Source organism: Malurus melanocephalus, unplaced genomic scaffold, assembly GCF_030028575.1.
Source record: "Malurus melanocephalus ecotype Western Australia unplaced genomic scaffold, MMel_1.1 scaffold_82, whole genome shotgun sequence".
NCBI lineage: Eukaryota > Metazoa > Chordata > Aves > Passeriformes > Maluridae > Malurus > Malurus melanocephalus.
In genome coordinates, this window is record NW_026623314.1 from 391,028 (window position 1) to 403,221 (window position 12,194).

The window sequence follows — 12,194 nt, forward strand, 5'->3', positions numbered from 1 at the left end:
GCCATTTGAATTTTCTTTTATTCAGTTGCTTTAAATAGTAACATTATGAAAGGCTATTAACACTCAGTCATTTAAATAATCTCAGTATTTTGTTTGCAAGGCTCTGATGGGATGTTTGGGATGATAGCTGACCTGGGCTAACAGCTTGCTGAACGGGGAGGTCTCGCTTTCCCTTTGGCTTCTTTCCTTCCTCCTCCTGTCCTGTGATCTTCCCTTCCCCGGCCCCCAGCTACACCAATTCTGACTGCAGGGCAACAAGCTCAGCTTGCCAGCCCAGCGGAATAGCCCACATGCCAGAGCTGCGTGCCAAATGCCCATTGTGCTATTCGGAGCCTTAATTTACCAGGTGATCAGCAGAGTGCCTGAGCTGGCTCCCAGGTAAGCAGCAGGGGCCTGGGGGGCYGTAGTGAAAGGGAAGCCACCTGCCCTTTTTGCCCCTGGAGAACTTGCATYTTGCTCACACCACTCTCTGAAGTCATAGCATGAGTCACGAACACAGCATCATGTGTAATATGTGGCTTCTTGAAAATCAGCCCTGCCTTTGCAGGCAGATGATGATGTGAGGAGCACTTCTTGTAAACAGTGAAGAGTGTACGTTTCTTTTTAGAAGACACAGATATTTTGTGAGTATCTTAAAAGATTCTACATATGCTCAAAGTATCYATGGCTGTCACTTCTAGAGCTGAGGGTCATCAAAGCGATAGATCGTTTTCCCCCTGTTGAACKGTTTTTCATGTATTAAATCATGGGTAGCTATGTGATTTTGCTTGCTTGTTACTCATTTGTATTACTTCAGCATTCCAAGCTTAGGGAGTTAATATACTTCTTTTGGACATRTGCTACATCTCTTTGTTATCCTTGTGGCATTGGAAGTCCACAGATGTAATCATGAATGCTATTCTAGCATCAAATTTGTGTGAAGTGGTATCGAAGTCAGTGAATGTCAGGGTGTTCTGTAAGTAACAGCAGCTGAAGAAGCATTTCAGAAACCATGGAGACATTCCTGATATTCTGCAGGAATGGAATGGAATGAGCAGGTGGAAGTGAAAATTCTGCCAGACTTTGGTATGCTGTTGAGTCTGTGTGAACCCCTAAAGTACCAAGATGCTGCTGTGCTAGCTTCTCTAGCACAAAGCCCTTGCACGGTAGGCAGGCTCTTAGCCAATTTTTGGAATCCTAAGTTTTAGCAATATCAAAATGATGTTTCTTTGTTTTTCTCTGGTCTCAGCATCAGATTGGGCACACAGGTTTTGTTGGTCAGTTAAATGGCATCTGCAGTTCACAAGAGGGTGGTCAGTGTGTTCAGGATCTTCATGTTTTTCCTGGGTGCTACACTTCCTTTGCATGTTTTTCCACTATTTTTTTCTCTTTTTTTTTTAGCTTGAAGAAAAAACAAAAAAAAAATTGCCATTTCCTTTGTTGCAACTTGTAGGATTCTCTACAAGACTGCTATACTCTGTGACCACAAAACTGCCTTTTCTTCTGTGTCATGCTTTGAAAAAACTACTAGCAAGCAAGTTCCATCTAAGCAGAACCTCAGCAATACTTGTTTTGCCACCTCTTGGTAGTTTTCAGCATGGTCACATAATACCACAATTAGAGGCCCCAATGTGTTTCTTGATACRTTTGTCAGTAGTTCAGCATTCTCATTCACAAAGAAAGCATTGCTGTAGGTATTTATACTTGAGGAGACTAAATCTTAAAAAGGCACCAGAAAACGGCAGTGCTATCTCTAATTGGTGCTCCAAAGTAACAGCTAACTCAGCAGTGGGAAATGCCATTTTTGGCTTTTAGCTCTCAGCGTCACCTAATTTGCCAAATATTCAAATACAAATAAAGTGACATAAGCAAGAGACTTCATATAAATACTTTCAATCATAGGCATTCAAGAATCATCATAAAACTCAAAATTATTATTAGAATTCAAAAGAGCTGAATTTAAAATGTTGCATTTTGTAAACCTTCATAACCAACGTGTTTGTTTCAGGCTCAGAACACCATGCACCATTTTAATCTCTGTTCTTCCAGCTCTAAGGATTGMCAGTATTTCTGAGGTCTCTGTGGCACTTGAGTGAAATTGTTTCCTACCTAAGTTTAAGCAAACCAAAACCAAGACGACAACCATTGTGTCCATTATTTACATTATCCAACTGGTACCAAATGGGGCACCAAAACAGGGAAAGCAAGGGGTGTTTTTTAAAAAGAAACAAGCAAATAAACACGCACACACACAACACACCAAAAAAGCAAATAAACACCCCAACAAATTCCTGGAAAGGAATATTAGCAAATGCAATACTTAAAACCCACAACACCTGAAATAAATGGGGTGGAAATGTTTCACTACACCACTTCCCAAGCACTCCCTCACGGAAAAAGCTCTGGGGTGTCCTGGTATAGTGCCAATTGCTGTAATGAAGAAAACRGATTTGAACATTTGATTTTACTGTCTAGCAGAGACAAACTGTGTATGTAGCATTATTAGTGTCACGAAGAGATTGACTGMCTGCCTTCCTGTTGCTTGTTCAAGGAGATTTCCATTTACCCTCATCTAACTCCAAGATAAAGAAGGGACCATCTGTTCTTTCTCCTTTGCTCCCCTCCTTATTATGGTCCTTTGTCCTTGTGGTCTCAAATACTAATTCATCCTCCCCTGCGTCCTCGGTACATTGCCTGGTCTGTCAAGTACCACATACTCATCTTTCCATCSGTCTATTATGCCCTTAGATGTTTCCTGCATTTCCTCATTCCCTGGCAATTCCTAATCCCGGTGTTTTAATGTGAGTTTCTYTACTGTGCTGACGTAGCCCAGAGAACTTGCAGCTGGCCTGAGGCCTCAGGAGGGGTTACAGCACAGGGTCCATGCTCCAGCTCTGAATGTGGGTTGTGAGGAACAAGTCTTAGCTGCACTGCTTTGCCTCTTCCATGTAGATTTTTTCTTTCATGAGAAATGCTTAAATACACTCACACACAAAAAGTAAAGTGTGCCTTACATATCTATATGGTTTCTTACCAAATTATTCAGAATCTGATGCRTTGGTCTGCTCACAAATTGCAGCCTTCAGGAATGGCATGTCCTTATGGTGCCACTGCTTAGAAGACTGATGGTTCAGTGAACATTCGTCAGTTTGGTGGTGACTATGGACAAGGATTTATTTTGCCAAAATCCTTTTCACAGTAATAGGGATTTTWAAGGGGCATGTCTCCACTACTCTCCTATTCCAGTCCTCTTCCTGCATCCCCTTTAAAAACCCAAAATCACATTAATGTTACAAGCAGAGAAACTCCTACCTGTGGACACACGGGACTTCTGGCATTTTTAAATACTCTGCTCTTGCGGACAACCCATGGACCCACAGAGTTAAAATAGCATCTGCCCAAATGAGAGMAATGAGGAACTTTAGGGAAGAAATACAGTGTGKATGATRGCTTTTTGTACAGCTCTGGCATGATGCCAAAACCTGTATAAATATAGCTCTGTGATGGTGTCGTAAACAGTGTCTGCCTTTGCCTTCTCAAACATCTTTTCTAAGCCTGTCTTCGTGCCTGATCTCTCTTACATATGTGTGTGTGTATATGTATATCTTATTATATATAAAAAGATTACACACCAAATAATTATTCATTTTATATTCCAGCCCTTTAAAAACATACCATGTTTTGGGTTCCAGTGAAAACGTTACATCAGATCTAAGGCATAGCTGTTGTTTGGCAAAAATAGCCACCATGWCATAGTGACAGGACTGTCTGGAGATGTTTCTACCAGACATATTTATRTATTTAAACCCAGATTAATAAATGTCACTACATGGACAGGAGAATAAAAAGATTAAGCGTCAGTATTTTCAGTTGCTTCATGTATTATTCTGAAATTGAGAAAAGRCCCCAAGTGGCACAGAAGTAAACATTCATCTAATTTATTTGCAGTATAATTTATCATTCTACATGTGTTTGTGTAAATTCGGCATCTGTTTTCAAGAAATCATTTTTGTACTGATTTTATTTGAAAATKTTTGCGGTCTTGTTCTGTATTTTTACACATATTTTCTCTCAACAGAGTTTGCATTTAGGATAGTGAATGCTCCCATGGCCTTGGATTTAGCATTTGGCATACTGTGTGAGCTGCTTCAGCGGTGGGGGCAGATGTGTGCTGGTGTCCCAATCCTGCTGGAGTGGCTGCTGGGAGACAGCGACCTGAAAAGAGATGTGGAGACTTCTGCCCTGGTAATTTTAACAATCAGTTACTGTAGCATGTTAGAAGCACTATGTATGGTTCTGCAGTCTTGTGGTAGGAATAGAATGAAATGTCTCATCTGATGAAACCTGATGATTGCTACTGCAGTATTAATCTGATTTACAGCCTTTTCTAAAAAWTCATGTGGATATTGTTTAGAATGAAAATAGTTTTATGTCTGTTTCCTGGTAATACCGGCATAAAATTAAAGAGATCAATAAGCAAATGTTGAAATAAATCAAGAGTTACTTCATAAGGCATTGTTGACTGAAACATTTTGAGGCTGTAATGTAATTGCATTCAGTATTATTACAGATGATGGCTTCCCTTGAACTTAAACTGCTGCTGCAGGCACATCTGGATATTCAAGAACAGTGTTCTCCCAATACTGGCTTTCCTAGAGATGGCATTTAAAGATTTGATAACTTTATGCCATGTTCCATATGACTGGTTCTGCACAACACGTGAAACAGCCTTGCTTACATTGGTCATTGACTTCAGAAGGATTATTTCTGTAAAGATGAACTTTGCCACACTRGTTCTGTAAAACCTGTTAGTGTATAATACACTGTGTTCTTTTTGTCTTGAAAAGACTTTAACAAACAAAAYAATACCGGAAGGTAAACCGGAAGAAGCAGGAGCAACTACATCTTTGAGAAGTTTGTTGACAATTAATATACTCCCATGAAATATATTATGAATCTTTTCTTAAGCCTGTGGTTTAGATACGCATTTCTGATGTTTCACTGACTGATACAATTTTCCTTTTTTCCTTTAATCCAGTCAAAAAGCTCCATGATATAGCAAATTACCATAATGCTTACAGAGGTCTCTGTGAAATATAAGACAGTTTCACAGGGGAAGGCAAGCACATGTTAAGGATTAGGGCTACTATTTACTTCCAGTGTTTTYCAAGACTTGTACTGTAATTGCCTGATTTTTGAAGGTAAAATTTCTTTGGTGAAGTAGTAACCTTCTTTACTATATTTTCCCAACCCCCCCTCAAAAAAATGTGTATTAATTTTTACCTTTTTTAATACAAAAGCTGTTCTGTGACAGCCTCTATTGTCATTATTTCTGTATATATAGTTTTTTATATCTTTTATGATTTCTGCATTGTCCACAAGTCATTTTCTAATTGCTGTTGGTTTTCTTTTTGTTAAGGAAGAAGATGACTCCCTCTTTGATAAAGGTGAAGTGAATTTTTGGGCAGAGAAGCTGACTCATGTTAGACAACTTAGTAAGCACCTTTTACATCTGATATCAGTGACTCATCTGACCTTCCCAGATCACGGGGAACTTAATCAACTATCAAGAATAGCAYTGGACCAAGCCCAACTCACTGAACACCTTCTTGGAGCTCTACCTCGGGCTCCAGAGTTTTCCAAAACTCCAGAATTCACAAGATTGGCTATTCAAAAGGAGAGAGTATTGGTCTGTCTTAAAATATTAGATCTGCTGAAGTCTGACAGCACTTGCAGAAGTGAAAATCTGGAAAAGTAAATTACTAAAACTTCATCCTCAGGGAGCTGCACATGTTCTTCATGGGCAGGGAGAATGAATACCAGCAATACTCAAGGAATCAGGAATTGCTGTGATGACTCCAGGCAACCTGCAATACCTTCAATATTCAGTCTAGAACTACATTTTTTATATTGATTAATTGTCCATTGGTTTGTTTTATTTTTTTTWAATAAATGTGCAGTGGGAGACTTTTAAATGCATTTGCTAATTTCATTCAGCTGAGCATTGTTTATTACAGCTACTGTAGGAAGTAAAGCAGCTAAATCTAATATTTTCCGTGCATCCAGGTGCAGGCCACCTGTAGTTCTGTTAGGTTTTATCCCACATCTTTACCTCCTGTATCTTAATACAAGAAAAAGTTTATTTTTTTGTCTCCTTTCAAGATGTAGCATGTTAATTATTAAATTAATATGCCTTTTCTAAATCGTTAAGTGTTTCTAATAGAAAAACAAAGTGTGACTTCTTTGTTTATGGCAATTTTTAGAGTACATTTCAAGTTTTACTGCATTTTCCTCTGGAGGAAGACAAGGATTTTCACTTTGGTAGTAACCTTGTTTTGCACATGGAAACAGCATTAGTTAGTTTTCTGCATGCCTCTTTTCTSCTTTAAATCAAATAACTACTTTCATAAAATGGCTCTAAAATGAAGACTGCTGTGTTCAAAACGAAGCAGCTGTTCAATTGCAAACAAAACAGTTTCATCTTTACTTCAAAACACCTYGCTCTACAAGCAGGCCTGGAAAGTGAGGTCCTGCTGAGGAGTGTGAGGCCCCTCGGAAGTCTGTCAGAGGTGTTTCTGTGCTGCAGCCCTTGCTTTTGGGAGATGCTCTCACCAGTGTTCAGGTGGGGCTCCTGTAGGGACTGTCCTGAGTGCTCCAGGGTCTTGCTGTATTTGTAACAAATGCACTTGTGCATTGAATGGATTTTTTTCTGCGAACTAGAATTGGATTTCAATATGAAAATGAGACATCGAAAATAAATACTGATRTGAAAAGGTTGTGTTACCTTCCTATAGCCAAAGGCTGCGACTGGACATGTGGCAGCAGCGTGGCTTGACCCGCCACAACACAGATGTGCATCCCTGTATGCTGTCATTTCGCTCTCCTTGGACGAACATAACTAATGAAGGACGAACATATGTAATGGTTGCTTTCAGCCTCTCCAGCTGCTGGTGTGTGAGCGCATTTAGCCCTGTATTTCGGTGTCGCCCGGTAATGCCCGGGCCCTTGCCCCGCGGCCGGGCCACAGCAGCTCGGCCTGGTGCCCGCATGGCCGCCAGGTGGCGCTGCAGCACCGCCTGCACGGCCGGGCCCGCGCTCAACCGCGCCGGGATCGGATCGGGATCGGGATCGGGATCGGGACCGGCCTGGATGGAATCGGCCTCCCGCCGTGCCTGCATCGGGATCGGTCTGGATGGAATCGAGCTCCCGGAGTGCCAGGATGGGGCTCAGCCCGGGCAGCGTAAGGCTTGGGCCGTGGCCGCTCGCAGTGCTGGGTGCTGCGGTGCCCGACAGCCGATTGCTGTTCYCCTGAGTTTAAACAGACTGCTGTAAATAGAGTCAAGCTGCCGAGCTGAGGCTAGCGGACATCTGAACAATGCACAATAAACCGCAGCAAACGGAATTTAGGAATAAAAGTTTAATACTTGCTCTAAGTTTCCAAGATTCAGGGTTACTTATATGAAAAGTAATTTACCATGAAACTTGAGGCAAAAGAGGAATTCTGGAATCTGAAGTTTTGTTTCACAGAAATGCCCGCTATCTGTGTAASTTAATGAGCCATGCTGCAAGTTAGGCTAAAAATTAATTTGTTTGCATCTGGTTTGAGCTCATGGGGTAAGAATAGCCCAGATTATGTCTGGAAGCCATTCTTTTAAAATAGTCAAGATCTGTACAATTAATTAATAGATGCAGATATTTCCATCATTTTTGGACTAATGTGGCAACCGTTTCTGTAGTAGGAGACAAAAATAACTTTGTATGTATCAAAATCACCGTACAGTTCTGAGACCTTGCTCATGTCAGTGAGTAGCATAAGACTATCTAGTAACTGGCTTTTTTTTTTTTAATTCGGAATTTAAAACGCATATGCATATATTTTTGTTACTGGCAAATTGATAGATGCAGACAGGTGACAGCATATAATAGACCCACAGTGACTGTAAAACTTGGTGAAGCCTTGAGGACTTGGTTAATCAGTTACCCAGCAGCTCAAAAACTTGGTCTTCCTTATTGTGGTTTTAAGATGCAACTGGAACCTCTGTCATCCCGCTTCAGTTTATAAGAGAGCAAATAAGAATTATATCAGTGCACATACATTTCATCACACGGTGCTGATGATGGGTTACTGTGTAACTACTCAGCGAAGAACCTTTAAACCCTGAGCAGCGATTGCAGGAGAGGGTTAGCAAAACCTGATGCCRGAGCACTTATCGGCCGTGTGTTTGATCAAAGTCAGCTTATCAAAGTATTCCTCCCAATGGCGTTGACACATTGATCCGTGCACGATTGTCACAGTAAACTCTTCCCTCAGTTGGCTGGCGGGCAGGATCAGCTCCGAGGTGAAGTTTCCAGTTGTGTGGGTGGAGGGTTTGAACCCGGGTCAGTGCGGAGGCGACTGCGACCGACCCCRGAGAAGGTTATGGGAAGCGCTGCACGTTACGGGCGCAGCCCCGCGCTCCGGCGTCTCCCCGTGTGCGGGGCAGCGCCTGTCGCCGGGCCGGGAGCTGTSGCCCCCCGGCAGGGCGGGAGGAGGGGAAGGAGCAGGAACGTGGGATGTGTCCCGGCACCGCCTGCCGGCGGGCGCTGCGGCCGCTAGGGGGCACCCCGTCCCCGCCAGCCGCGCGGGCAGCGGGAGGGGCCGGGAGCGGGGCCAGGAGCCGGCCCGGCCGCGTCCAGCAGCGCTCGCCGAGCGGGAGACGGGCCCCAGCCAAATGCCGGGACGGGGGAGGGAGCGAGGTTGGGGCTTTCCGCCGCCCAGCTCCTCGTCTTTCCCGGGAGATTTTCGATCCCCGTTGGCGGGCTTGTCCCGGCGTGGGTTACGGCTCACGGGCGGTGGCAGGGTCCGGGCAGGGTCCCGCCTGCGGCCTCCCCCCCGCCGCGGTGTGGGAGGAGGAGGAGGAGGAGGGGAGGAAGCCAAAGGGCCGCGTGAGCCGCTGGGCAGCGGGGGGCGAGTGCGACACTCGGCTCGAGGGGCTCTGGTGACACCCCCGCCCCCAGCCGAGGTTTCTTTCCTTTGCAAATGTGTTTTCACAGCGCCGCGCTTCTGCTGACGTGGTCGGGTTTGCTCCCTTGGATTTCGCGGGCCTGCTATCGCAGCTCGGAAGCTAAAGAGKATCAAACACCTCTGCTGGCTTTAGCAGCCATAAAACTTTACACGTCCATCCGTCTCTGTTCTCCTTCCCATTTGTCCCGGAGCCGAGCAAACGCGGGAGGGGATGGGGGTGCAGAGGAGCTGCCGCCGCCGCCGTTCCCACGTCGTGTTTGCGCGGCCTTATCGGCGCGGGAGCAGCGGSAGTGTTTTGCACGGCGACTCTCGGCTCGCCTTGGCCGGCGGCCGGCTCCGTGCCCAGAGAGACCCCCGGCCGCAGGGTCCGGCCCCTGCCTTCGCCCGCGGTCCGGCGGCGGGGGGCATCAGGCGGGCGGCACTTGGGGGGGCGGCCGGGGGACTGGGCGGGTCACAGGACCTTGGCGGGGATGAGGAGGGAAGGGGSGGCGAGCGTGGGAGGGAGACGTGGGAGGGGTGCGGGGAGCGGCACGGAGCTGCAGACGGGGTTAGGTGGGGGTCGTTTATCAGCCAGGCCGTTTTCGGGGTTAACACCGCCTTGCTTCCGCGCGTGCCCGCCAACCTCTCCCAAACTCCAAACAGAAAAAGTGAGCACCAAACCAAGCTCCCCGAAAAGACGGGGGCAGCGGCGGGGTGCGCAGCCCGTACCCGGCCCGGTCCCGCCAGCCGCACTGGACCAGCGCGGTCCCGACCTTTGTTTCAAGCAATTACGTGGCAAAAGTTTATTTTCGGTGGGGCGGGAGGAAGAAGTATCCCCAGCGCTGCCGCACCTCTCCCGCGGCCCCGCGCATCCTCCGCTCGGCGGCAGCCGCCACCCAGCCGGGGACGCGGCCGCCGCTGGCGGGCCCGTGGCAACGAGGGGGCTTCGGGTTTTGGTGCGGAGGGGCGCTCCACAGGGGATGAGCCCRTAGAGCGCCGTGGGCATTGCTTCGGCAGCTTCCCCGCTCCCACCGCATCGTCCTGTCCGCGCTGCGGGCGCACCACGCTCGCGGGTACCGAGGGCTCACTACAGCACAGGTACTGCCCACCAACCTGCCCCGCCGCCTCTGCCGGCGCCCTCTGCAAGACTTGGGGCGGCCCGGCCGGCGGGCTGGAGCGGGGCGGGCCCGGCGGGCGGCGCGGGGCGGGCGGAACGGGGCACCGCCCCCCCGACCGTCGGCGGTCGCGTTTATATGGGAGCGGCGCGGGGMGCCGCGGAGTTCCCGCAGTTCGCCCGCTGCTGTGCAGCCGCCGTCGCCGCCTCGGCCCGGCACCCGCCGTCCCGCCGGGAAGGAGTCGGGACCGTTTCGGATCTCAAKCAGACGGCCCTCTCCTATCTAGTCGTGGCTTTTCCAAACCCTCCGAGGAGAGCGGGATCTTTCGGTCCTTCCTGTATATCCGACCATTACAGGATCTAGAAATGTCGACGACACTTTTATCTGCCTTCTACGACATTGACTTCTTGTGCAAGGTAGGAAAGAGCGCCTTTGCCCGGGCGGGACGCGGGCTGCCGCTGCCGCGATGGGCAGGGCGACGCTCCGGGCTGCCGGGGTCGGGGCAGCGCGGCGGGGAGGGAGGCCGCGCCGGGCCGGGCTCTGCGGGCGGGTCGCGGACTGACAGGCGACCGGGGACAGCGACTAACGCAGGGCTGCGAGCCCCGGAATGCTGCCCCGTGGTCTCCCAGCGGCCGCGTTCGCGGCGGGCTATTCCTGCAGCYGCGGGAGAGCCGGGCCGCCCTGCAGCCCCTGCCCGCGTGTTGCGCTGCCGGGAGGAACTTTTGAAAAAAGTTGCAGATGCAGCAGRGCCGGCGCGGGGGCTTCTCGCCGCCGTTGCCCTGCCCCGCCGGCGCTGGCGGCAGACCCGCTTTGCGGGGCGGTCGGGCGGCGCGACCCCCGCCTCGTCTCCTGCGGCGCGCCTGGCGGTGCTGCGTGGGGGGCCGTGGCCGTGGGCAGGCGGTCACCCGCAACACCCTCTCTCTCTCTCCCGCTGTCTCCCCCACCCCCTCCCCTCTCCCCGCCCCGGCAGACGGAGAAGTCCCTGACCAACCTCAGCAGCATGCTGGACAAGAAAGCCGTGGGGACCCCGGTGACCCCTCCCAGCTCCAGCTTCGCGCCGGGCTTCCTGCGGCGGCACTCGACCAGCAACCTGACGGCGCTGGCCGGCGGCTCCAAGTTCCCCAGCCCTACCGGCTCCAGCTCTTCTTCCACATCCTCCTCCTCCTCGTCGTCCTCCTCCTCCTCTTCGTTCGGCAATCTGAAGGAGACGGGTTCCGGCGGAGGCGGCGGTAGCAGCAGCCCCACGGCCCTGCTCAACAAGGAGAACAAGTTTCGGGACCGCTCCTTCAGCGAGAACGGCGAGCGTAGCCAGCACCTCATGCAGCAGCTTCAGCAGCAGCAGCAGGCGGCCGGCAAGGGGGGCGGCTCCGGCGGCGGCGGGGCCCCCATCAACTCGACGCGCTACAAGACGGAGCTATGCCGCCCCTTCGAGGAGAGCGGCGCCTGCAAGTACGGCGAGAAGTGCCAGTTCGCCCACGGCTTCCACGAGCTGCGCAGCCTCACCCGCCACCCCAAGTACAAGACCGAGCTCTGCCGCACCTTCCACACCATCGGYTTCTGCCCCTACGGCCCGCGCTGCCACTTCATCCACAACGCCGACGAGCGCCGCCCGGCGCCCGGCGGGGGCACGGCCGCCCCCCCGCCCTCCGCCGCGGCCGGCCCGCACCACCACCCGCACCACGCACCCCCGCACCCCGCCGGCAGCACCGGCGACCTCCGCGCCTTCGCCCCCCGCGACCACCCGCTGGGCGGCGGCGGCTTCGGGCACCCCCGCGGCGGCGGCGGCGAGCGGCCCAAGCTGCACCACAGCCTGAGCTTCTCCGGCTTCTCCGCCCACCATCACCACCATCACCCCCCGCACCCCCACGGCGCCGCCCCGCCGCCACCGCCGCCCGGCGGCCGCTTGGACGCCGCCCTGCTGGAGAGCCCCGGCGGTTCGCGCACGCCGCCGCCGCCCGCCTCCGCCTCCTACTGCGAGGAGCTGCTCTCGCCGCCCTGCGCCAACAACGCTTTCGCCTTCTCGGGGCAGGAGCTGGGCAGCCTCATCGCCCCCCTCGCCCTGCACACCCAGAACTTCGCCGCTGCCGCCGCCGCGGCCGCCGCCGCCGCCGCCTATT

General features: G+C 50.8%; 2 protein-coding genes across 2 annotated transcripts in view; both read left to right on the forward strand.

Moving 5' to 3' along the window:
* Positions 1-6,910, forward strand: part of THADA (THADA armadillo repeat containing) — a 154,811-nt gene extending 147,901 nt beyond the window's left edge. Inside the window, exons 37-38 of the mRNA XM_057367662.1 lie at positions 4,058-4,224; positions 5,399-6,910. Of these exons, the coding sequence (XP_057223645.1) occupies positions 4,058-4,224; positions 5,399-5,737 (506 nt within the window). The 3' untranslated portion in view covers positions 5,738-6,910. The remainder of the gene's footprint in view (positions 1-4,057; positions 4,225-5,398) is intronic.
* Positions 6,911-10,209: 3,299 nt separating this feature from the next.
* ZFP36L2 (ZFP36 ring finger protein like 2) lies at positions 10,210-12,193 on the forward strand (the record flags this gene model as incomplete). The annotated part of the gene is made up of 2 exons (XM_057367682.1): positions 10,210-10,493; positions 11,048-12,193. Coding segments are annotated over exons 1-2 (1,197 nt in total), but the record flags the coding sequence as incomplete, so codon positions are not given.
* Position 12,194: the final 1 nt, after the last annotated feature.